Source organism: Bidens hawaiensis, unplaced genomic scaffold, assembly GCF_021521415.1.
Source record: "Bidens hawaiensis isolate Kalapana, Puna unplaced genomic scaffold, B.hawaiensis_p1.1 tig00003469_1, whole genome shotgun sequence".
Classification (NCBI taxonomy): Eukaryota; Viridiplantae; Streptophyta; class Magnoliopsida; order Asterales; family Asteraceae; genus Bidens; species Bidens hawaiensis.
In genome coordinates, this window is record NW_027491193.1 from 329,032 (window position 1) to 356,868 (window position 27,837).

A 27,837-nucleotide genomic window follows, 5' to 3' on the forward strand; every position below is an offset into this window, starting at 1 on the left:
AATATATATTACCGGAAAAGCAGGAAGAACAAGGAGGAAGACGGAGGCAGAGAGGAAGACGGCAGAGAGAGCAAGGAGCAAGAGAACAGGAGAGATTAAGTGTTTTGTGTGTGTAGTGTTAGGAAAAATAATGTTATTATTTATAGAGAAACCCTAGGGAACACAATCCCTAGGAAAAGGGGAAAAGATCTCAAAAAGCAAAAGATTCCAAAAGCAAAAGATATCAAAAGATATGGCAGCTGCAGGGGCAAGATAAAGCTGACAGGGAACAGTAAAAAAAGCATGGGCGGATCAGATAAAGGTACTGGCTAAAGCTTGGCAAAAGCAGATCTCAAAAGATAATGTCAGTCACTTTTTCTATCAACCAATGGGGTTGGTGCGCATGCTGCGCCAAAAGTGGCTTTTCAGACATAAAGCAGATTAGGTCAACAGCACAAAAGATAAGACATCACAAAAGCAAACGGCTGGGTTAAACAGAAGAAAAACTCAAAGGGTTTAGCGCGAGAAAGCTAAGGCGCGCCGCGGGAAGAATCACATTTCTTAGCGCGCCGCGGGAGGAACTAAAATTCCTAGCGCGCCGCGGGAAGAACTATAATTCTTCGCGCGTCGAGGGATGAACTACTATTCTTAGCGCGCTGCGAGAAGAACTACAAATCCTTAGCGCGTCGCGGGAAGAACTACCGTTCTTAGCGCGCTGCGAGAAGAACTACAAATCCTTAGCGCGTCGCGGGAAGAACTACCGTTCTTAGCGCGCTGCGAGAAGAACTACAAATCCTTAGCGCGTCGCGGGAAGAACTACCGTTCTTAGCGCGCTGCGAGAAGAATTACAATTCTTAGCGCGCTGCGAGAAGAGTTCGTCTCGCGTATCGCTGGAACAGATGGTCTTCACGCAGGCTTCCTTGTAAGGAGTCTGGCGCGTGGAGCTGCGCAGACAACCTTAGGCGGGAAGGAACAAAGGACAAGCAAAGAGAAGAAAGAGGGAAACAAGGCTTAAGGGCGGGACGGCGACAAGAGGGAAAAGAAGGCGGAAAGAGAGAAGGAAGAGGGACGGGACGGAGGAAAGGAAAAGAGAGAAAGAGGCGGGAAGGAAAATATATTATTATTATTAAAAATAAAGTATAAGTATAAATAAATATTAAATCATAACAGAAAGAGATCGGGTCAGAGAAACGGGTACCTGGGTCGGGTCGGATCGGGGCAGATGTCACAGTATGTGTCGAGTATCATGTTCTTCATGTTGACATCACCAAGGCTTGAATCGGATTCAGATTCTGATTCCTAGAATCTAGATCATGTGTTATGGAATCAGTAGCAAAATATAAATATATTATGCATTAATAATAGTAAGATGCTCTTGATCCTCACTTGGATAATTAATATATGGTACACTTTTAGACCCCCATAATCCTAGCATTCATTGTAATATAATAAAAAGAAAAACATAGCTTTGGTACTCCTTAGTTTCAGTAATATGAGAGTTTGTTTATGGTAAATTCTAATATTATCTGCCCTTCAATTGCATATTTTGCATGCACAATTTTCCTAAAATAAAAATACAACAAATCCAGAAGAATAAATAATATGTCTACTATTTCTCTACTTCTAGTAATATATGTTCGTGTTCGTGTTCGTGTTCATGTGAGTCGACGGCCATCTTTTCATTGTAGATGATTAGGTGTGAATTTGAGCATTTGAGCTAAATTGTGAGGTATGTAGCCAGAAGCATGTTTTTGAGCTTAAACGGTTAGGAATTGTTTCAGAACTATATGAGGTTTCTCCAAAATCATTTTTTTTTCAACCGGAACAATATATTATATAGTTTAGTAGACTTTAACTACCAATCATCAACAACTTTAAGATATTCAGGACGAAACCATATCATTTTATCATAAATCACATCCATAAAACTAGGAAAATAAATCAGGAAAGTTGTCCCAAATTAGTCTAAACACAAAACATTAAAATCTTACATCAAATTATTAAGCATGCATATGCTATTCAAAGGTTCCCCACAATCATGATTTTTATTTACCAACTTTTTCATAAGCCAGTGAACCCGTGCACTAGTCGAACAAAAGGCGTCATGTGTCACAGGGAAAACGGTTTTGCATACACGTCAAAAGGCTCACATGTGGTCAGTTGAGGCTCCTGTCACAAATTGAACATATAGGTCTTATAATCTATAGATAACAATTTTGACTTGTTCACTTATGAATATGTCGATTTTAGTTTTAAGCTTTACTTTTATCCCAATATAGCCGGTGGCGGATTCAGAAAAATTTGTCAGTGGGTGCAAAAATCGGTCACCAAAGAACGGGTCAAGTCAAACTAAAACATGTCAAACCAAATTGGGTCAGATTAAATGAAATTACATTAAATAAACCACATATAGAAATGTAAGCAATAAATTTCCCCAAAACACAATAGCAAAATACATATTATAGTTGATAAAACCTTTGCATAATTTTATGGCACAAAATGCTCTTATGTACTGATAAAAAAATGAAAGTTAAATAGTGTAGAATTATAAAAAAGAAATGATACTCTGAATACAATCATATTTTGGTTCAATTTTTATAATGGGTTGATTAAACGAACAAAAATATATCACTATATTAATAACTAATTGATGAAGTTGTTAGACAATTAAACAATCTAAACTTAATTGTTATTTTGTGAAAGAAAAACTACATTTGCGTTTGAAAAGTTGGCTCGGAAAGTTGGGTTTGGGGCAATAAAAAACACGAATGGGGCACTTGGGGTCGTTGAACCTAATATAGTAGAAGTTTATAGAAGAAAATACAAATTTGAGGGGGTGCATACGCTCCCCCTGACTCAATACTGAATCCGCCCCTGAATATAGCTTAGGTCAAACAAATCGAAAGTCAACTACAACGCCTATACCTGGTTCGGTCCAATTGCAAGACTGTCACCTGTCAATAACATAGCTAGGAGAGAAGTGACCGCCCCACCATCACCACTATAACCTCTAGCGGTATTAATGACATTACGCATGGAACCTAATAAGCTCCCATAAGTAGACGCGTGCCCACGTTCTATAGCTTGAATAAAACCGAAGGTCATGACCCCTGTTGATGCAATCTTTGACAGAACCTGATCCCACAAATAATGTTCATCACTTTAAACATTTATCTACATTTAATTTACACGATAGCGTTAATCACGTCTTTGTAACTTACGGATGTATCACCAGACTTTTCATGATCATCACAAGCACTTATGCAAAAAACTTCACCACCATTGCTACCTTTCCACGCACCCGACCTAGGACGGTGATCCTCCCATACATACTGCCCGCTCCTATCACAAGCCAAAAGCAGGCCCGGCTCTGAGAATTGAAAAAAAAAAATTGGGCCGAAGGCGAAAAATATTTTGGGCCTTAAGTAAAAAAGAGGATTTTGTTGGGTTTAAACAATTTAATTTTTAATTTGGCTTCCTTAGTTATGATTTATGATTTGGGTTGTATAAAAAACTATTTTTAAAAAATAGGCTTAAAAATGCCTCAAATGAGACTTGAACCCACAACCTTTGGGTTGGAAGTCAAACCTCTTTGCTACTAGACCAAGTTAGTTGTTATCTAAGTAGGTTTAAACATTAAGTATATACACATTGTTTTTTATAAAAATACATATTTTTTTTTAAAAATTTTTTTTGGGCCTAGCGGGTAGTCGGGCCTATGGCCGTCGACCACCCTGCCATAGGCCATGGCCGGCCCTGGCCAAAAGATATAAATGACCAAACTCAATCCAAAATTAAGTAACTAACGTTTTGCTTATATATATTTTCCAAATACTGAACAAACCGAACCGAAGTAACTTTTATGACCGACTGAACTAGTAAAAACCAAAATAAAAACCTCTAAAATTAATAAATTGTGCATCTAAAAAATTTCAGGCTCAAATGTGTAATAACTAATTACATTTGAATGTTAATAAATCATTCAATCAATTAATCATACCCAGTAAAATCTCATTCATAAAGTAGGGTCTCAGGAGGGTTTAAATGAAAACACACCTTAAGCCTATTTGACGAAACCAAAACTAAATGGAACCCATTGTAAAAACCGAAAAAATGAAACCGAACGGTTTTTAAAAACCAAAAAACTATTTACAAGATTAAGGTAAAGAAACATAAACAAACCGGTTCATTCGGCAGAGAAATGGAAGATCAAGTATAGTGCCACTATAGCAGGAATCAATAATGGCATGGAGTTTAACACCATGAGGTAGAGGTTTAACAATAGTTGCATTGATTTCATCATCAGCAATCTTTCCCTGTGTCTTATGATCCAACGGACACAAGGTTTTATCGTATCCATCAACCTCGTCACCATTATAGTTTCTTTGTCGCGAACCATGTCCCGAATAGTGAAAAACAAGTGAATCTCCAGCTTGACAACCTTGGACCAACCAATAAAGTGCCATCCTCATGTTCTGTTTGGTTGGAATCTTATAAGGATCTCTTTCTTCCTCTAGAAATGCAACAACAATTATATTCAAAATCCAAAATTATATACAATTGATCATACAACAAGTTTAACAAATTAGGATTAAGATTAACAATCAGCAACGCCTGTAAACCAACCGAACGGGACGCACGAAGCATGTTTGTGTCCGTTTCTTTAACTTTAACTGAACAAACTTTTGAACATGAACAGTTAAATGAACGGTGTTCTATTGTTCATGTTTGTGTTTGTTCGTATAGAAAATGAGCGTGGTTGTGTTTGTTTATGTTCATTAAGAGGATAAGCGAATGGTTCACAAACGTAAATGAATGAATGTAACTAAACATAATCAAGCTAGAACAGTAAATATGGACAATAATGTGTCGGACCTAAATGCTATTAAAACTAGACTAAGTTGTAACATGACTAAAAAATTTAAATTAATATGTTAACGAACTTAAAAAACCTAAATGAACATAAACGAATCTAATCAATAAAGGTAATAAGTAAAGGTACATCGAATTAGAGTTTCTACCAGTGAGCATAATAATAGAAGATTCTGGAAACCGGAACTTATTAAGGAGAAGGTATTTCATGCACTTGGCATCATTGATGCAACCTTTAAGTTCATCTCTGGAGGATTTATATGATATGCCTACGATCACCGCCTTCCTCCGGGCATGTGCAGATGGCGTCGTCACATGGTTGTATGGAGATGGTTGAGGAAGGGCAAGGTGGGTGATGGCTTGGCATATGGCGCATTTAATAGATGTAGCTCCCGAAGGCAGCTGCAACTGCATTTGGCAATTCGAGCAGTTCACTAGCATCAACATCATAGTGAATATTAGCAGCGAAATTTGGGAGACGATCAAGGGATTGATGAAAGAGAAGCAGAATCAAGTATATGAACGCGAAGTGTCGAATATCATGTTATCATCTCATATACATTCCACTGAATCGGATTCAAATTCTGATTCCTAGAATCCAAATGATGAATCCACTAACCTTAAATAGTTGACAAAGACAGGTCTTTGAATTTCTAAAGTATAATAATTTAACTTTCTTAACAAACGAATGAACACAAATGTATATTATTGTTTGTGTCGGTTTATGTTTGCTAACTAATATTCTAAACGAGGTTGACGAACATAAACAAATATACATGAACAAGACGGTAATTGTGAATACGCAAACATAAAGTTCAGAGACTATCATCATCAACAAGACAACACTTTAAGGGACTGTTTGTTTACATCTGAATGGAACCATTCAGATGTAAACATCTGATTCATTCAGACTTCAGACTGTTTGGTTCCAAACAAAAAAACATCTGAATGGTTAAAATTAGGTCTGAATCATTCAGACTTGTTGTTGCTGAATGGGACAGATGTTCATTCAGACCTGACTCATTCAGATCTGAATGAACCAAACAGCCAGGACGAACCCGTTCTTAACCACGTCGGTTAAGGCTACAATTGTCATTTTATTAGATCACATCCATAAAACCAGAAAACTAAATAAGGAAAGTTGCATCAAAACATATCTTATTCAAAGGTTCCCCACAATCATAAATTTTATTAACCAACTTTCACATAAGCCAGTGAACCGTACACTAATGGAAGAAGAGGCGTCATGTGTCACATGGAAAACGGTTTTGCATACACGTCAAAAGTCTCGCATGTAGTCAGTTGAGGCTCCTGTCAAATATTGAACATATAAGATTAGTCTTCTTATCTATAGATAAGAATTTTGACCCCTTCACTTATGAATATGCCAATTTATGTTTAAATTTAGCTTAAGGTCAAACAAGTCGAAAGTCAACCACAATGTCTATACCTGGATTAGTCCACCAGCAAGAGTGCCACCTCTTGCGGTAGGGATGACGTTACGCATGGATCTTATTAAGCTCCCATATGTAGACGCGTGTCCATGTTCTATAGCTTGGATAAAACAGAAGGTCATAACGCCTGTTGATGCGATCTTTGATAGAACTGCTCTCACAAATAATAACTCACTTTAACCATTTATTTACGTTTTAATTAAACGAAAAATGTTAATGTTAATTACGGGTATGCAACTTACAGTCGTATCATCAGATTTTTGATGATCATCACAAGCACTTATGCAAAAAACTTCACCACCGTTGCTACCTTTCCACACACCCGACTTAGGACGATGATCCTCCCATGAATAATACCCACTCCTATCACAAACCAAAACATAAAAATAACAAAACTCGACACAAAACTCATGTTCTTGTTATATACAAAAACCGAACTTCATTCGGTTTCAAATTTGCATGCAGCAAAAACCAAAAAACCAAACCGACTTTTGTAAACCTTAGTTGAAAAAACCGTAAAAAAACAGACTTGTGTTATCTGATTATGGATTATAACTTTTTTTGTATGTTAAGTTATTTATAAAAAGAATATAATAGTATCCCTAAAAGATTTGACACTCATATGTAATAAACTAATAATTAGTTGTTTTTGAATGTTAATTAATCAATTTAGTTCCAATTTCATACACAATTTCGTTATTTTGAGCCATTTTTTGGGACTCAAAACTTTTAAGCCTATATGGCAAAACCAAAACTGAATGATTATAAAATCCAAAAAATGAATTACAAGATTAAGTAAATTACAAAAGATATGTTGTGTAAGGAAGCATAAACTCACTGAGTCATTCTGCAAAGAAACGGAAGATCCAGTATAGTGCCACTATAGCAAGAATCAACAATGGCATGAAGTTTAACGCCACAAGGAAGAGGTCTAACGATGGTTGCATTGATTTCATCGTCGACAATCATTCCTTGTGTCTTATGGTCCAACGGACACAACGTTTCATCGTACCCATCAACCTCGTCACCATTATAGTTTCTCTGTCGTGAACCATGTCCCGAATAGTGAAAAACAAGTGAGTCTCCAGGTTGACAACCTAGGACTAACCAATAAAGCGTCATCCTCATATTTTGTTTGGTTGGAATCTTATAAGGATCTGTTTCTTCCTCTGCAAATGCAACAATCCAATTTCATTTTAAGAAAATATTGATAATTTGTATTTAACAAATCATGGTTTTACCAGTGAGCATGAGAATAGAAGATTCATCATCATCATCATCATCATCATCATCATCATCATCGTACTCAGTATATCCCACCAATAGCAATGCTATGGTAGGGTCTGAGGAGGGTAAGATGTAGACAGCCTTACCTCTATCCCATAGGGATAGAGAGGCTGCTTCCGGTGAGACCCCCGGCTCGATAGTAGTTTTGCATCAAGCCTTGGACATAAGGCACATAGCACTCAATCATCAGGGACACCGGCTGATTGGTGCATGTGCCCTTGTCTTTCGGCTATCAACGCCACCACATGATGCCTGATTAACCTTCCACCACTTTTAACGTTATTTTCACGAGATTAGTAAAATAACGTCAAAATTAGTGCACTTTTACTTTTGCCCACCCGAGGGTTCACACATATATACATTATATGCGCGCACCGCAAGCAGGGCGTATGAGAATAGAAGATTCTGGAAACTTAAACTTATTTGTGAGAAGGTACTTCATGTTCTTAGCATCATTGATGCACCCTTTAAGTTCATTTCTGGAAGATTTATATGATATGCCTATGATCACCGCCTTCTTCTGGCCATGTGCAGACGCCAGCTGCACGTGGTTGGACAGAGACTGTTGAGGAGTGACGTGGGTGATGGCTTGGCATATGGCGCATCTTATCGATGTAGCTCCCGGGGGCAGCTGCAATGGCGTGCGGCAATTCGAGCAGTTCACCAGCAGCATCGTTGTCATTAATAATCGTAGGGGAATTCGAAAGATAATCAAGGGATTGATGAGAGAAGCAGAATCAAGCAGATGAACATGAAGCGTTGGATACCGATGCCATTTTCTTCACGTTGACATCTCATAAATAGTCAACTGAATCTGATTCAAATTCTGATTCTGAGAATTCAGATGATGAATCAACGAATCTTAAATAGTTGACAAAGACGGGTTTTCATATTTAAAAAGTATAAAACAGTATAAAATTGCACACATTTTGATTGGAAACTCATCAAAGTGTATATTATTAACCACAATACTTAATTTAGTAAATCTTAACCATCAACTTCTTTAAGATATTCAGGAAGAAACCGATCTTAACCACATCGGTTAAGGCTATAATTATTATTTCATCATGTATCACAACCATAAAACAACAAATTTAAATAAGTTGCACCAAATCAGTCTAAAACCAAACAAAAAGATATTGCATCAACACATATGTAATCCAAAGGGTCAGAAGAATCATATATTTTAAATCATTAACCAACTTTCTCAGAAGCTGGTGAACTGTACACTAGTCGAGCAAACGGTGTCACGCGTCACAAGGAAAACGGTTTTGCATACACATCAAAAGGCTGGCATGCTGTCAATTGAGGCTCCTGTCAAAAATTAAACATATAGCATAAGTCTTCTAATCTATATATGACAACGCTGACCAACAAGTCAAAAGTCAACCAACAAATACATACCTGGCTAAGTCCACCTCCGGATAATCCACCAGCAAGACTGCCGCCAGTCAGTAACATAGTGAGGAGAGAATTAACCACTGCACCGCCGCCACTGCCACTACCGCCGCCCCCAGTTCTTGCGTTACGGATGGCATTACGCATGGAGCCTAATAAGCTACCATAAGTAGACGCATTTCCATGTTCTATAGCTTGAATAAAACAAAAGGTCATGGCCCCTGTTGATGTGATCTTTGATAGAGCCTACTCCGACAAATAAGGTGTTACTTTCGACATTCATCTATGTTTAAATTATAAGATAACGATAATAATAATAAAGGGTGTGCAAAGATGTAACTTACAGATGTATCAGCAGATGTTTGATCATCATCACAGCCACTGATGGAAATAACTTCACCACCATTACTACCTTTCCATATGCCCGACCGAGGACGATGATCCTCCCATACATATTGCCCACTCCTATCACAAACCAAAACATAAAAACAACTGTGAGAACCTGTTATCGAAAAACTTACGGGGGCCCATTAATAACTGACATGTAACCAATGGGACCAAGTAAAACGTACAGTTTTCACTGAACTGAAATACCCAACATGTAACTGAAGCCAACCCAAAACCAATGTTTGGCTTTATTTTTTCTTTTAAACCAAAAATCCGAACACAAACTACTTTTATAACCAAACAGAATCCGAAAAACTGACTTTTGTTATTGAGTTATGAATTATAACTTCTTATTTTGAATGTTAAGTAATTTATACAAAAATAATAAATAATGCAGCCCAAAAATTTTAGGTTCAAATGTGTAATAATCAATAAATCATAAATTAACAAAAAAAGCCAGTCATGAGTTTCAGGTCCAAGAGCCAGTTTTTTGGCCTAAAAATTTCAATCCTTTATGGAAAAACCAAAATAAATAAAACAAAAACCTAAACCAAACTCATAGTGAAAACCGAGAAAAAAAAACGACTTTCGTTATTAAAATTATGGATTAAAATTTTTATTTTGAAAGTTAAGTAATTTTTAACAAAATAATATATGGTGTAACCCAAAAAAGTTATGCCCAAATGGATAATAAATCAATTAATCATTATTTCACAAAAAAAATAATAAGATTAGTCTCAAACTTTCAGGCCCGAAATTCATTTTGGGCCACGTTTTCTGGCCCAAAAGTTCAAGCCAGTACGACAAAACATAAAAAAAACCAAACCCATTGTGAAAATCCGAAAAACCAAATTTTCAAGAAACTTTGGATGAAAGATTAACTTAAATTAAAAACAAAATACCGATTCATTCTGCAAAGAAATGGAAGATCGAGTACAGTGCCACTATGGCAAGCATCAATAATGGCATGAAGTTTAACACCATGAGGAAGAGGTTTAACAATGCTGGCATTGATTTCATCATCAACAATCATACCCTGTGTCTCAAAGTCCAAAGGGCATAATGTTTCATCATACCCATCAACCTCGTCACCATTATAGTTTCTCTGTCGTGAACCATGTCCAGAATAGTGAAAAACAAGTGAATCTCCAGGTTGACAGCCTTGGACTAACCAAAAAAGTGCCATCCTCATGTTATGTTTGGTTGGAATCTTGTAAGGGTCTCTTTCTTCCTCTGCAATTGCAAAAATCAAATTCATAATCCAAATTCGATCACAGAAAAGATTGAATGATTGTTCATTAAAATGTTGATATACAATTAATGGACTAATAAGCATAATCCTATGGAAATTTAAACAAATTTGGAAAAATAGCAACCCAATTTAACAATCAGCAAGGCCTGTAAAACATGAACGGAGCATTTTCGTGTTCGTTTGTTAAACTTTAACCAGTCAAACAATCAAGAAAGAGCAATTACACAAACGGGGTTTCTTGTTCATGTTCTTTTGTTAAGAAAATGAACTTGTTTGTCTTTAGTTTATGCGCGTTTATTAACAGCATAAACCAACAATTCACTAACGTAGATGAGCAATTGAAATTAAATAAAAACAATAATATGTCGGACCTAAAAAGTTATTAAAACTGGACGGCATAAAAAATTTAAATTAATATTTTAATGAGCACTAACCGACAATCTAAAACAAACGTAAACTAACATAAATGAACATTAACTGACAATCAACAGCAATTTTAACAATTAAGAAAACATGAGATTCTTCAAATAATCAGCCGAATTAATGGATTTATAAATATAATCCAAACAGCAATTTAACAAATTTAAGAAAACATCAAGCAATTTTAACATATTTAAACAAGTTAGTCTTTCTACAAGTGAAAAAAGATTAATCATGATATTCTTAAAAACAATCAGCAGAATAAATGAAATTAAAAGCATGATCCAACATCAATTATAACAAATTTAATGAAACATCAAGTAATTTTAACGAATTTAAACATAAACCAGATTGCCACGTCAGCACGTCATAATTAAATCAATCAACGTAAATAATTAGCGTTTCAACCTGTGAGCATAATAATGGAAGCTTCCGGAAACTTAAACTTATTAATCAAAAGATACTTCATGCACTTGGCATCATTAATGCATCCTTTCAGCTCATGCCTCGAGAACTTATACGATATGCCAACGATCACCGCCTTCTTCCGTCCATGTGCAGGCGGCGGCGGTCCCGGCGGCGCATGGTTGTACGGCGACGGTTGCGGAGGACCGTAGGACGATTGTCCGGCTGCGTGCGGCGGCGGTGGCGCGTGACGAGGATCTCCGAGGTTGGTAATGGCTTGGCATATGGCGCATCGGATGGATGTGGCCCCAGGTGGTAGCTGTAATGGCGTGTGGCAATTGGAACAGTTGACCAGCATCATCATGGTTAGTGAATTAGGGTTTTGTTTGGTTGATTGTTTGAGAAATTGGGGGTGATTTTGATTTGATTTGATTTGATTAGAGAGACGAGGATCAAGGGATTGATGAGAGAGAAGGCGGATGGAACGAGAGGAACGCGGAATAACGATTATTATTGTTTACGTGCCGGGCAGGTTGCGTTATCGGTCCGGATTGTTGAGCCCGTTGACTTGACGCGAATTCGATTGATTTTGGTTACATCCGTTGTGGTACCATAACTAAAACAAAAGGTAAAACCAAAAAGGTATATGAAAATGGAGGTTGGTGGACCAATGGGTTGTCGTTGTTGGTAAAACTCAGGCGTTGATTAGACCCAAGCGTTGTCGAACCCGGGCGTTAAGACGGTGAATCTACGCAAATTCGGTTGGTTTCCGTCACAGCGTTATTGTACTGGAACTAAAAATAAAAAACAAAAAAACAAATACAATTGGCATTCGGTCGGTTTTCGTTACGGTACCAAAACTAAAATAAAACACTGCGAGTCTACGCGAATTCGGTCAGTTTCCATCGTGTTCGTTACGATACCATAACTATAAGGAATTGATATTCGGCCGGTTTTCATTACAATACCGGAAGTAAAACGAAAAAAAAACAAAAAAACAAAATGCATTGACTAATATGGTGCCGCCAATTATAATAATATGTTTGAGTTTCTTGTCCCCGAATCGTGTTACATTTAAGAAAAAAGTTTAGCGGGACGTGTACGGTAACTTATTGACGTCTTAAGTAGGATCGGTTTTGTCATTCAAAAGGTTCACAAACGCAACTAAACGAATGGTTCACAAGCGCAACTAAACGTAGGTCCTGAAAAAAACATAACTTTGGCAATCTTGTAAACAAACGGAACAAACGCGCATAGGACATTCCCCGTGTTCATTCGATTAACTTTAACAGAACAAATGATAGAACACAATTGATTAAACGAACGAGGTTTTCTGATATAATGTTATAGTTGTGTTTTGACTGTTTTTTTATTGTATTAGACACTTGCAAATATAATATGTTGTGGTTTATACCCCTATACTTATTTGGATATGTGTAAAATGTAGGCATGTATAGGAAACGAACGTTCAATAAACTATTCGTGAACCATTTAACAGGAAATTCATTTATTTTAATAAACAAATAAACATAAACAAAAAATATGTTAATTTAATTAAATGAACAAACATCTATTTTGTTCGTTCATTACGTCCATCCATATTATGTTCGTTTACATTTTAAAAAGATAATTAAATAATATCTGTATAAGTTAATAAGTTATCTTTCCGAAACCGACATAGTATTTATTTTAGATAAAAAGTAAAATAAAAGAGATTTGAAAACATAAAAAGACCCGTTGAGTTGAGCTATTATTCATTCCAACGGTCTTTCTTGTTGATCGATCAAAAACCCTAAATCTCAATTATTTCTTTCGATAATCAGTTAGGGTTTCTCAATCAAATCAATCGCACACACACATCGCCTGTCAATTTGGAGGTTTTGATGAAGCCGAAATTAAAATCACCTTCGTACCAGACCAGATTCAATGTTACTGTGGGGTACGTTTCTTCTTTAAATTGATTTTTACGTTACCTGTAACTCTCGTATTATTGTAATTGTTTCAATATCTATTATTTTAATAATAATCATGTTTTTATTTCGTCTTTTGATTATTATAAACTTTTATGTCTTCGTAATTTGACCTTTTTTTATGTAATGTAATAGCAACGTGAGTTTGATTATTTATTTGTAATTTGATGATTTTGACAGTTTTACAATATGACTGAACTTACATTCAAGAACTAGGAATGCAGTTAATTACTAGAGCACCCAAAAATCCATTCCAACTTGTCTTTGTACTTTGAGGCTTGTACTTTGGGGGTTATTTGGTGTTGAAGGTTGCGATTGTAGTTTGCATTCCTTTCTTTCACGATGAGGCTCTTTCTGTTGTTTTATTTTTCATGATTTTCGCTGTCGTTTTCATAACTTTATTTCTTGATAACGAGAGGTTTTTTTTTGTAATATAATGTAATAGTGTTGTGGGTTACTTTTTTGATGAAGTTTCTTTTTATATTTGATTACTTCGACTATGCAATTTTTGTAACTTCTATTTTTTTGTACTGATACTTTCTTTTATATATATATATTTTTAGTTTTGTGGTTTTGACTGTTTTATACGGTATTTAACACTACTGGACTTGCGTTCTAGACCTGTTACAAGAGCACCTAAACACCTATTTCAGCTTGTTTTTGTACTTTGAGGCTTATACTTTGCGGTTGATATGGTGACTTAGGTTGTGATTGTAACTTGGATTACTTTCTTGATGAAGTTTTTTCTGTTATTTTATTTTCGTAACTTATTTTGTTTTGGTAATGGGAGTTTTTTGATATAATGTTTTGGATTTGATTGTTTTGTATGGTATTAACTTGACCGAGCTTACATTTGAGAACCTGCAATTCCGTTACAAGATCACCTAAACACTGATTTCAACTTGTCATTGTACTTTGAGGCTTGTACTTTGCGGTTGATATGGTGACTAAGGTTGTGACTGTAACGTGGCGTGCTTTCTTGCTAATGTTAGTTTGGTGTTATATGTTATTTTTGATGGTTTTGAATATGTTATTTTAGTAATGAGATTTTTTTATATTTAATGTAATAGATATTTGATTTAACAGTTTTACAATATGACTGAACTTACATTCAAGAACTAGGAATGCAGTTAATTACTAGAGCATCTGAAACATTCCAACTTGTCTTTGTACTTTGAGGCTTGTACTTTGCGGTTGATATGGTGTTGAAGGTTGCGATTGTAGTTTGTATTCCTTCCTTTCACGATGAGGTTCTTTCTATTGTTTTTTTTTTATGATTTTCACTGTGTCGTCGTTTTCTTAACTTTTATTTCTTGATAACGAGAGGTTTTTTTTTTGGTAATATAATGTAATAGTATTGTGGGTTACTTTTTTGATATGGTGACTTAGGTTGCGATTGTAACGTGGATTACTTTCTTGATGAAGTGTTTTCTGTTATTTTATTTTCGTAACTTATTTTGTTTTGGTAATGGGAGTTTTTTGATATAATGTTTTGGATTTGATTGTTTTATATGGTATTAACTTGACCGAGCTTACATTTGAGAACCTGTAATTCCGTTACAAGATCACCTAAACACTGATTTCAACTTGTCATTGTACTTTGAGGCTTGTACTTTGCGGTTGATATGGTGACTAAGGTTGTGATTGTAACGTGGATTACTTTCTTGATGAACTTTTTTCTGTTACATTATTTTCGTAACTTATATTTTTTTTTGGTAATGGGAGTTTTTTGATATAATGTTTTGGATTTGATTTATTTTATACGATATGGTATTTAACTTGACCGAGCTTACATTTGAGAACCTGTAATGCCGTTACAAGATCACCTAAACACTGATTTCAACTTGTCTTTGTACTTTGAGGCTTGTACTTTGCTGTTGATATGGTGACTAAGGTTGTGACTCTAGCGTGGATTACTTTCTTGATGAACTTTTTTCTGCTATTTTATTTTCGTAACTTATATTTTTTTGGTAATGGGAGTTTTTTGATACAATATTTTGGATTTGATTGTTTTATATGGTATTTAACTTGACCGAGCTTACATTTGAGAACCTGTAAAGCAGTTACAAGAGCACCTAAACACCTATTTCAACTTGTTTTTGTACTTTGAGGCTTGTACTTTGCAGTTGAAAGGGTGATCAAGGTTGTGATTGTAACGTGGATTACTTTCTTGTTGAAGTTTTTTCTGTTATTTTATTTTCGTAACTTATATATTTTGGTAATGGGAGTTTTTTGATATAATTGTAATAGTTGTTTGGATTTTAACTTGACCGACCTTACATTTGAGAACTTGTAATGCCATTACAAGATCACCTAAACACTGATTTCAACTTGTCTTTGTACTTTGAGGCTTGTACTTTGCGGTTGATATGGTGTTGAAGGTTGCGATTGTAGTTTATATTCCTTTCACGATGAGGTTCTTTCTGGTGTTTTATTTTTGATGATTTTTACTGTGTCGTTTTCATAACTTTTATTTCTTGGTAATGATTTTTTTTAATATAATGTAATAGTGTTTGGATTACTTTTTTGATGAAGATCTTTCTGTTGTTTTATTTTTGATGATTTCGACTATGTAGTTTTTGTAACTTCTATTTTTTTTTTGTAATGACAGTTTCTTTTATATATATATATATATTTTTAGTTTTCTGATTTCGACTGTTTTATACAGTATTTAACACTACTGAACTTGCGTTCTAGAACCCGTTACAAGAGCACCAAAACACCTATTTCAGCTTGTTTTTGTACTTTGAGGCTTGTACTTTGCAGTTGAAAGGGTGATCAAGGTTGTGATTGTAACGTGGATTACTTTCTTGATGATGTTTTTTCTGTTATTTTATTTCCGTAACTTATATTTTTTGGTAATGGGAGTTTTTCGATATAATGTAATAGTTGTTTGGATTTGATTGTTTTATATCGTATTTCACTTGACCGAGCTTACATTTTAGAACCTGTAATGCCGTTACAAGATCACCTAAACACTGATCTCAACTTGTCTTTGTACTTTGAGGCTTGTACTTTGCAGTTGAAAGGGTGATCAAGGTTGTGATTGCAACGTGGATTACTTTCTTGATGAAGTTTTTTCTGTTGATATTTTATTTTCGTAACTTATATTTTTTTGGTAACGGGAGTTTTTTGATATAATGTTTTGGATTTGATTGTTTTATATGGTATTTAACTTGACCGAGCTTGCATTTGAGAACCTGTAATGCCGTTACAAGATCACCTAAACACTAATTTCAACTTGTCTTTGTACTTTGAGGCTTGTACTTTGCGGTTGATATGGTGACTAAGGTTGTGACTGTAACGTGGCAAGCTTTGTTGCTAAAGTTTTTTCTGTTATTTTATTTTCGTAACATATATTTTGGTAATGGGATTTTTTTGATATAATGTAATAGTTGTTTGGATTTGATTGTTTATATGGTATTTAACTCGACCAAGCTTACATTTAAGAACCTGTAAGGCCGTTACAAGATCACCTAACCACTGATTTCAACTTTTCTTTGTACTTTGAGGCTTGTACTCTGCGGTTGATATGGTGACTAAGGTTGTGATTGTAATGTGGATTACTTTCTTGATGATGTTTTTTCTGTTATTTTATTTTCGCAACATATTTTTTGGTAATGGGAGTTTTTTTGATATAATGTTTTGGATTTGATTGTATTATATATATGGTATTTAACTTGACCGAGCTTACTTTCGAGAACCTGAAGATCCACCTAAACACTGATTTCAACTTGTCTTTGTACTTTGCGCAACATATGGTGACTAAGGTTGTGACTGTAACGTGGCGTGCTTTCTTGCTAATGTTAGTTTGGTGTTATATTATATATTATTTTTGATGGTTTTGAATATGTTATTTTAGTAATGAGATTTTTTTATATATAATGTAATAGATATTTGATTTGACAGTTTTACAATATGACTGAACTTACATTCAAGAACTAGGAATGCAGTTAATTACTAGAGCATCTGAAAATCCATTCCAACTTGTCTTTGTACTTTGAGGCTTGTACTTTGCGGTTGATATGGTGTTGAAGGTTGCGATTGTAGTTTGTATTCCTTTCTTTCACGATGAGGTTCTTTCTGTTGTTTTCGCTGTGTCGTTTTCATAACTTTTATTTCTTGATAACGAGAGGTTTTTTTTTTGTAATAGTGTTGTGGGTTACTTTTTTGATAAAGTTCTTTCTGTTTATTTTTGATGATTTCGACTATGTAATTTTTGTAACTTCTATTTTTTTGTAATGATGGTTTCTTTTATATTTTTTTAGTTTTGTGGTTTCGACTGTTTTATACGGTATTTAACACTACTGAACTTGCTTTCTAGAACCCGTTACAAGAGCACCTAAACACCTGTTTCAACTTGTTTTTGTAATTAGAGGCTTGTACTTTGCAGTTGAAAGGGTGATCAAGGTTGTGATTGTAATGTGGATTACTTTCTTGATGAAGTTTTTTCTGTTGATATTTTATTTTTGATGATCTTGACTATGTAATTTTCATAACTTATATTTTTGGGTAATGAGAATTTTTTGATATAATGTAATAGTTGTTTGGATTTGATTGTTTTATATGGATTTTAACTTGACCAACCTTACATTTGAGAACCTGTAATGCCGTAACAAGACCACCTAAACACTGGTTTCAACTTGTCTTTGTACTTTGAGGCTTGTACTTTGCTGTTGATATGGTGACTAAGGTTGTGAATGTAACGTGGCGTGCAGCGTGCTTTCTTGCTAAAGTTAGTTTGGTGTTATATTTTGTTTTTGATGGTTTTGAATATGTTATTTTAGTAATGAGTTTTTTTCTATCATCATCATCATCGTACTCAGTATATCCCACCAATAGCAAAGCTATGGTAGGGTCTGAGGAGGGTAAGATGTAGACAGCCTTACCTCTACCCTATAAGGATAGAGAGGCTGCTTTCGGTGAGACCCCCGGCTCGATAGTAGTTTTGCATCAAGCCTTGGACATAAGGCACATAGCACTCAATCATCGGGACACCGGCTGATCGGTGCATGTACCCTTGTCTTTCGGCTATCAACGTCACTACATGATGCCTGATTAACCGTCCGTCACTTTTAACGTTATTTTCACGAGATTAGTAAAATAACGTCAAAATTAGTGCAATTTCACTTTTGCCCACCCGAGGGTTCACACATATATACATCATATGTGCGCACCACAAGCAGGGCTAAGAGTTTTTTTCTATATATAATGTAATAGATTTTTATTTGACAGTTTTATATGGTGTTGGTTTGTTATACATGACTGAACTTATATTTGAGAATTAAAAATGCCGTAAATAGAGAACCTATTACCCATTTCAACCTGTCTTTGTACTTTGAGGTTGGTTGGATGACGATGGTTGTGATTGTAGTGTGGATTCCTTTCCTAATAAGTACTTTCTTTACAACGTTTTGATTTTTGGATTGCTATTTTTGATTATGCGATTTTCATAACTTTTTTCTTTTCTAATGAGATTTTTGCTTTTGTAATTTACAAGTTTTTTTATTATATCATCTTTACTTGCACTTATTTTGACCTTAAACTTTACGAGGTTATTTATGTTCTTAACCTCTTCTGATGTATTTTTTTTGTTTTCAATTTTGGGTTATGAACTTTTTTTAACTTTGTAGTTTTGGTAATTACAAGCTATTGTACTTTTATTGTCGTTTTTGCTTCAAAAAATTTCAGAGGGATATGAAGTGCAAAATGAGAAGTACTAAGTAAAATTTTCTTTGAACTTATGATTATGATTAGCTTATACTTAATTTAAGTAGAATTACAACATTTGCTAGGGTACTTATTGTCATTAAACTTATAACTATATTATTAACTTGTTTGATTTTGTAGTTTTTTTATACTTAAAAAGGTTTTTCTGATTGTTATCAGTTGCAAAATTGATGAAACACTTACTAAGTATGAGAGCTGTTAAATGTTTAAAAGTGTTGTAGAATTTTCTATTAGACTCTACACTATGATCAAGTACTAAATGTTATACCGTCATTAAACTTACAATTAGATTCTAAACCTTTTTAATTTTGTCATTTTCTAACCTTATTTTTTTTTGTCTGAGAGATATGAATTGCAAACAGATGGAGCACCTCTTACTAAATTTTAAAGGTGTCATTCAACTGATGATTAGATTCTACATTGGCCGGTTTGGTGTGATCAACATTCTTTGAAGGTAACTTAGCTTACATTGTTTTTCTCCTATATCAACATTAGTTGTGTGGATTATCCTGATTCTGTTGTGTAATATGTAAGAACAGACTAGTTTTAAGTGTGACCAGAACCTACTTCAGAAGTGCTAACTTACAATCAGGATTTTGATCTTTTTATTTTTTGAACTCTAAAATTATCAATGTACAAAGTTTAACTTAACAAAAACTTTGCCGCTACAAAAATAATCTAGACACCCCCTGGTCATTCTAAAGACTTGTTTACAGAACCATGTAAGAGACTGCATACAAAATATAACTTATCAGAAACTTTATTTTCATACAAATAGTCTTGTTTATTTGTTGATGCAGTATTTTGAGTGGTCTTTTAAGAATTTTCGTAACTTTCGTTTCTTGGTTGTAAGATTTTTTTGATATATAGTTTACTAATTTTGTGGTTTTGACAAGTTTCTTATTTTGTATTTAAGATGTCTGAACTTGCGTTCAAGAACCCGTTACAAGTTCACATAAACATCTATTTCAACTTGTTTTTGTACTTGGGACTTGTACTTTGTGGTTGATTGAGTGATCAAGGGTGGTAACGTGAATTACTTTTTTGATGAAGCTCTTTTTGTTTTATTTTTTATGATTTCGACTATGTAATTTTTGTAACTTCTATTTTTTTGTAATTATATTTTTTTTTTATTTATATTTGATTAGTTTTGTGGTTTTGACTGTTTTATATGGTATTTAACATGACTGAACTTGTGTCCGAGAATCCGTTACAAGAGCACCTAAACACCTATTTCAACTTGTTTATGTACTTTGCTGTTGATTGGGTGATCAAGGGATTGTGATTGTAACGCAGATTACTTTTTTGATGAAGTTCTTTCTGTTTTATTTTTGATGATTTCGACTATGTAATTTTTGTAACTTCTATTTTTTTGTAATGATAGTTTCTTATATATATATATAAGTTTTGTGGTTTTGACTGTTTTATACGGTATTTAACATTACTGAAATTGCGTTCTAGAACCCATTACAAGAGCACCTAAATACCTGTTTCAACTTGTTTTTGTACTTTGAGGCTTGTACTTTGCAGTTGAAAAGGTGATCAAGGTTGTGATTGTAACGTGGATTACTTTCCTGATTAAGTTTTTTCTGTTATTTTATTTTCGTAATGCCGTTACAAGATCACCTAAACACTGATTTCAACTTGTCTTTGTACTTTGAGGCTTGTACTTTTTTGATGAAGCTCTTTTTGTTTTATTTTTTATGATTTCGACTATGTAATTTTTGTAACTTCAATTTTTTTGTAATTATAGTTTTTTTTAATTTATATTTGATTAGTTTTGTGGTTTTGACTGTTTTATATGGTATTTAACATGACTGAACTAGTGTCCGAGAATCCGTTACAAGAGCACCTAAACACCTATTTCAACTTGTTTATGTACTTTGCAGTTGATTGGGTGATCAAGGGATTGTGATTGTAACGCGGATTACTTTTTTGATGAAGTTCTTTCTGTTTTATTTTTGATGATTTCGACTATGTAATTTTTGTAACTTCTATTTTTTTGTAATGATAGTTTCTTATATATATATATAAGTTTTGTGGTTTTGACTGTTTTATACGGTATTTAACATTACTGAAATTGCGTTCTAGAACCCATTACAAGAGCACCTAAACACCTGTTTCAACTTGTTTTTGTACTTTGAGGCTTGTACTTTGCAGTTGAAAAGGTGATCAAGGTTGTGATTGTAACGTGGATTACTTTCCTGATTAAGTTTTTTCTGTTATTTTATTTTCGTAATGCCGTTACAAGATCACCTAAACACTGATTTCAACTTGTCTTTGTACTTTGAGGCTTGTACTTTTTTGATGAAGCTCTTTTTGTTTTATTTTTTATGATTTCGACTATGTAATTTTTGTAACTTCAATTTTTTTGTAATTATAGTTTTTTTTAATTTATATTTGATTAGTTTTGTGGTTTTGACTGTTTTATATGGTATTTAACATGACTGAACTTGTGTCCGAGAATCCGTTACAAGAGCACCTAAACACCTATTTCAACTTGTTTATGTACTTTGTGGCATACTTTGCAGTTTGATTGGGTGATCAAGTGATTGTGATTGTAACGCGGATTACTATTTTTTGATGAAGTTCTTTCTGTTTTATTTTTGATGATTTCGACTATGTAATTTTTGTAACTTCTATTTTTTTGTAATGATAGTTTCCTATATATATATATATATAAGTTTTGTGGTTTTGACTGTTTTATACGGTATTTAACATTACTGAAATTGCGTTCTAGAACCCATTACACGAGCACCTAAACACCTGTTTCAACTTGTTTTTGTACTTTGAGGCTTGTACTTTGCAGTTGAAAAGGTGATCAAGGTTGTGATTGTAACGTGGATTACTTTCCTGATTAAGTTTTTTCTGTTATTTTATTTTCGTAATGCCGTTACAAGATCACATAAACACTGATTTCAACTTGTCTTTGTACTTTGAGGCTTGTACTTTGTGGTTAATATGGTGACTAAGATTGTGACTGTAACGTGGATAGCTTTTTGTTAAAGTTAGTTTGGTGTTATATATTGTTTTTGATGGTTTTGAATGTCATTTTGGTAACGAGATTTTTTTTATATAATGTAATAGATTTTTGAGTTTACAAGTTTTATAATATTATACATGACTGAACTTATATTTGAGAATTAGGAATGTCGTAAACAGAGCACCTATTGCCCATTTCAACTTGTCTTTGTACTTTGAGGCTTGTACTTTGCGGTTGATTGGGCGATGATGGTTGTGATTGTGATGTGGATTCCTTTCCTAATAAGTACTTTCTGTGTAATGCTTTTGGTTTTGGATTGTTAATTTTTTACTATGCTATTTTCAAAAGTATTTCCTTTTCTAATGAGATTTTTGTTTTTGTAATTTACATGTTTTTTTGTTATAATTTCTTTACTTGCACTTATTTTGACTTAAGCTTTACGAGGTTATTCATGTTCTTAATCTCGTCTGATGTTTTTTTTTTGTTTTCAATTTTGGGTTATGAACTTTTATAACTTTGTAGTCTTGGTAATTACAAGCCTTTATACTTTTATTGTCATTTTTGCTTCAAATTTTTCAGAGGGATATGATGTGCAAAATGAGAAGGTACTAATTTAAAATTGTCTTTGAACTTATGATTATGATTAGCTTATACATTATTTTAGTAGAATCACAACATTCTGCTAGGGTACACTTGTTTGATTTTGTAGGTTTTTTTAAACTTAAAAAGGTTTTTCTGATTGTTATCAGTTGCAAAATTGATGAAACACTTACTAAGTATGAGAGCTGTTAAATGTTTAAAAGTGTTGTAGAATTTTTGATTAGACTCTACACTATGATCAAGTACTAAATGTTATACCAAACTTACAATTAGATTCTAAAATATTTAATTTTGTCGTTTTTTAACCTTATTTTTTTTGTCTTAGGGATATGAATTGCAAACAGATGGAGCACCTCTTACTAAATGTTCAAAGGTGTAATTCAACTGATGATTAGATTCTACATTGGCCGGTTTGGTGTGATGGTTGATTCTTTGAAGGTAACTTAGCTTACATTGTTTTTCTCTTATATCAACATTAGTTGTGTGAATTATCCTGTTTCTGTTGAGTAATGTGTAAGAACAGTCTAGTTTTAAGTGTGGTCAGAACTCAGAACCTACACCAGAAGTGCTAACTTACAACAAATTTTTTGATCGTTTTTTTTTTAACTCTAAAATTATTAATGTTTAACTTAACAAAAACTTTGCTCCTACAAAAATAATCTAGACACCCACCTGGTCATTCTAGAGACTTGTTTAAAGAACCATGCAAGAGACTGCTTACGAAATATAACTTATCAGAAACTTTATTTTCATACAAATAGTCTTGTTTATTTGTTAATTACAGTATTTTGAGAGGTCTTTTAGAATTTGGGTGCACTTCGTATGGCTTTTTTTTGTTAGACCCTTATGGTTCAATGCTATTCTGATTATTTTTTGTTAATAAAAATATTTCTTTTTTCTTTTCTTTTTTGTTAATAAAAGTATTATAAGAGATCTTTTTGTGGTGTTAAACATTACTGACCTTACATTCCAGAACTAGTATTGTGGTTACTCAAGCTCCTGAAAATTCATTTCAACTTGTCTGTGTACATTTAAGCTTGTACTTTGTGGTTGATTGGGTGATCAAATTTGTGATTATAGCTTGGATTGATTTTTTTTAGCATTATGTTTGTTATTTTCATTACTATTATATCTTGGTAATGTGATTTTTTATATAGTGTATTAGCAAAGTAGGAATGCAGTTACTAAAGCACCTACAAACCCATTCCAACTTGTATGTTACTCTGTATTGCTTTCTTTATGAGCTTTCTTTCTGTTTCTTACGATTTTTAATACGTAATTTTCTTAACTTTTGTTTCTTGGCTGTAAGATTTTTCATATATAGTTTAATAGTTTTGTGGTTTTGACAAGTGTTTTATATGGTATTTAAGATGACTGAACTTGCGTTCGAGAACCCGTTACAAGTTCACCTAAACATCTATTTCAACTTGTTTTTGTATTTGGGACTTGTACTTTGCGGTTGATTGAATGATCAAGGGTTGTAACGTGGATTACTTTTTTGATGAAGTTCTTTTTGTTGTTTTACTTTTTATGATTTCGACTATGTAATTTTTATAACTTATATTTTTTTGTAATGATAGTTTTTATTTATTTCTTATTAGTTTTGTGGTTTTGACTATTTTATATGGTATTTAACACGACTGAACTTGCATTCGAGAATCCGTTACAAGAGCACCTAAACACCTAATTCAACTTGCTTATGTACTTTGCAGTTAATTGGGTGATCAAGGGATTGTAACTGTAACGTGGATTGCTTTTTTGATGAAATTCTTTCATCATCATCATCATCATCGTACTCAGTATATCCCACCAATAGCCAAGCTATGGTAGGGTCTGAGGAGGGTAAGATGTAGACAGCCTTACCCCTACCCCATAGGGATAGAGAGGCTGCTTCCGATGAGACCCCTGGCTCGATAGTAGTTTTGCATCAAGCCTTGGACATAAGGCACATAGCACTCAATCATCGGGACACCGGCTGATTGGTGCATGTACCATTGTCTTTCGGCTATCAACGCCACCACATGATGCCTGATTAACCTTCTGCCACTTTTAACGTTATTTTCACGAGATTAGTAAAATAACGTTAAAATTAGTGCAATTTTACTTTTGCCCACCCGAGGGTTCACACATATATACATTATATGCGCGCACCGCAAGCAGGGCGATTTTGATGAAATTCTTTCTGTTGTTTTATTTTTGATGATTTCGACTATTTAATTTTTATAACTTCTATTTTTTTGTAATGATGGTTTCTTTATATTTTTTTTAGTTTTGTGGTTTTGACTGTTTTATACAGTATTTAACACTACTGAACTTGCGTTCTAGAACCCGTTACAAGAGCACCTAAACACCTATTTCAACTTGTTTTTGTACTTTGAGGCTTGTACTTTGCAGTTGTAAAGGGTGATCAAGGTTGTGATTGTAACATGGATTACTTTCTTGATGAAGTTTCTTCTGTTGATATTTTATTTTTGATGATCTTGACTATGTAATTTTCATAACTTGTCTTTTTGGGTAATGAGAGTTTTTTGATATAATGTAGTAGTTGTTTGGATTTGATTGTTTTATATGTATTTAACTTGACTGAGCTTCCATTTGAGAACCTGTAATGCCGTTACAAGATCACCTAAACACTGATTTTAACTTGTCTTTGTACTTTGAGGCTGATCTGGTGACTAAGGTTGTGACTCTAGCGTGAATTGCTTTCTTGTTAATGTGATTGTAATGTGGATTCTTTTCCTAATAAGTACTTTCTGTGTAATGCTTTTGGTTTTGGATTGTTAATTTTCGACTATGCTATTTTCATAAGTTTTTCCTTTTCTAATGAAATTTTTGTTTTTTGTAATTTGCAAGTTTTTTTTGTTATAATTTCTTTACTTGCACTGATTTTGACCTTAAAACTTTAGTGGTCATTTATGCTCTGAACCTCTTTTGGTGTTTTTTTTTTTGTTTTCAATTTTGAATTGTGAACTCTTTTAACTTTATGGTTTTGGTGATTACTAACGATTGTACTTTTATTGTCGTTTTTATGTTAAATTTTCAGAGGGATATGATGTGCAAAATGAGAACTAAATGTTTAAAATTTTATACATTTTTTAGGTAGAATCACAACATTCTGCTAGGATGTCATTAAACTTACAAGTATATTCTCAACTTTTTCAGTTTTTTAGCCTTTTAAACTTGTAAAATTTTTTTATGGTTGTCACTTGCAAAATTTATGAAACTTATGGAATATGAGAACTGCTAAATGTTTAAAAGTGTCACAGAGACTCTACATTATGCTCAAGTGCTAAATGCCTTATTGTCATTAAACTTACAGTTAGATCCTAAACCTTTTTGATTTTGTTGTTTTCTATAAATTGCAAACAGATAAGAGTACCTCTTACCTCTTACATTGTTTTCTGCTTATATTAACATTATTTGGGTGGATTATCCCGATTCTGTTGAGTAATGGGTCAAACAGTGAAGTTTTAAGTGCGGTTAGAACCTACATTAGAAGTGCTAACTTACAGTCATTTTTTTAATATATTTTTTCTTTATAACTCTAACATTATCAATGTTCAAAGTATCACTTAACAAAAACTTTGCTACCACAAAAATAATCTAGACACCCACCTGGTCATTCTAGAGACTAGTTTAGAGAACTATCGTATTGCTTATTTTTTGTTAGACCCTTTTGCCTCAATTTGTTGATACTAATCTGATAAAAAAAAATTTATAATTATTAATTGTATTTGAAGAGGTCTTTGTGGTGTTTTACAAGACTGAACTTACATTCGAAAACTAGTAATGTGGTTATTTAAGCACCTGAAAAGTCACTTTAACTTCTCTTGTGTACATTGAGGCTTGTACTTTGTAGTTGATTGGGCGATCAAGGTTGGGGATTGTAGCTTGGATTGAGTTCTTTTTGTTAACATTCTATGTTGATTATGTTATTTTCATAACTCTTATATCTTGGTAATGCGATTTTGATTGTTTTACATGATTAAACTTACATTCAAGAACTAGGAATACAGTTACTAGTAGTTGAGGCTTGTACTTTGTAGTTGATTGGGCGATCAAGGTTGGGGATTGTAGCTTGGATTGAGTTCTTTTTGTTAACATTCTATGTTGATTATGTTATTTTCATAACTCTTATATCTTGGTAATGCGATTTTGATTGTTTTACATGATTAAACTTACATTCAAGAACTAGGAATACAGTTACTAGAGGACCTAAAAATCCGTTCCAACTTGTCTTTGTACTTTGAGGCTTGTACTTTGCGGTTGATTTGGTGTTAATGGTTGTGATTGTAGTCTATTGCTTTCTTGATGAGCTTCTTTCTGTTTTGATTATTTTGATAATTTGGTTAACTTTTTTTCTTGGTGATTAGATTTTTTTGATATATAGTTTAATAACTTTGTGATTTTGACTAGTGTTTTTATATTGTATTTAACATGATTGAACTTCCGTTTGAGAACCCGTTACAAGATCATCTAAACACCTATTTCAACTTGTTTTGTACTTTGAGGCTTGTACTTGGCAGTTGAATGGGTGATCAAGGTTGTAATTGTAACGTGGCTTGTATTTTTGATGCTTTTAACTTTTATTTATTGGTAATTTGAGTGTTTTGATATGTTGTAATAGTTTTATGGTTCCAACTGTTTTATGTGGTATTTTACATGACTGAACTTGCATTCGAGTGCTCCTTACAAGAGCACCTAAACACCTATTTCAACCTATTTTTGTACTTTGAGGCTTGCACTTTGCGGTTGATGATCAAGGTTGTGATTGTAACGTACTAACGTGGATTACTTCCTTGATGAAGTTCTTTATGTTTTATTTATGATGATTTTTTTATATCTATGTAATTTTCATTAGCTCTGTTTCTTTGTAATGATAGTTTTTTAAATGTTATTTATTAATTTTGTGGGTTTGACTGTTTTATATGGTATTTAACATGACCGAACTTGCGTTCGAGAACCCGTTACAATATCACCTAAACACCTATTCCAATTTGTTTTTGTACTTTTGAGGCTTGTACTTTTCAGTGATTGGGTGATCAAGTTTGTAATTGTAACATGGACTACATTCTTGATGAAATTTTTTATGTTATTTTG

At 33.6% G+C, this 27,837-nt stretch overlaps 3 protein-coding genes across 3 annotated transcripts; all 3 read right to left on the bottom strand.

Moving 5' to 3' along the window:
• Positions 1–2,086: 2,086 nt before the first annotated feature.
• On the bottom strand, positions 2,087–5,301 carry LOC143623459 (metacaspase-1-like). The gene is made up of 5 exons (XM_077094365.1): positions 5,001–5,301; positions 4,162–4,492; positions 3,201–3,321; positions 2,905–3,114; positions 2,087–2,148 (listed from the first exon to the last, which is right to left on the bottom strand). The coding sequence occupies exons 1-5, from the start codon at positions 5,299–5,301 to the stop codon at positions 2,089–2,091; spliced, it is 1,023 nt and encodes a 340-aa protein (XP_076950480.1). The 3' UTR covers positions 2,087–2,088.
• A 1,122-nt stretch (positions 5,302–6,423) lies between these two features.
• On the bottom strand, positions 6,424–8,265 carry LOC143623427 (metacaspase-1-like). The gene is made up of 4 exons (XM_077094340.1): positions 7,968–8,265; positions 7,144–7,474; positions 6,548–6,668; positions 6,424–6,456 (listed from the first exon to the last, which is right to left on the bottom strand). The coding sequence occupies exons 1-4, from the start codon at positions 8,263–8,265 to the stop codon at positions 6,424–6,426; spliced, it is 783 nt and encodes a 260-aa protein (XP_076950455.1).
• A 336-nt stretch (positions 8,266–8,601) lies between these two features.
• On the bottom strand, positions 8,602–11,895 carry LOC143623460 (metacaspase-1-like). The gene is made up of 5 exons (XM_077094366.1): positions 11,458–11,895; positions 10,280–10,610; positions 9,335–9,455; positions 8,997–9,236; positions 8,602–8,906 (listed from the first exon to the last, which is right to left on the bottom strand). The coding sequence occupies exons 1-5, from the start codon at positions 11,816–11,818 to the stop codon at positions 8,847–8,849; spliced, it is 1,113 nt and encodes a 370-aa protein (XP_076950481.1). The 5' UTR covers positions 11,819–11,895; the 3' UTR covers positions 8,602–8,846.
• Positions 11,896–27,837: the final 15,942 nt, after the last annotated feature.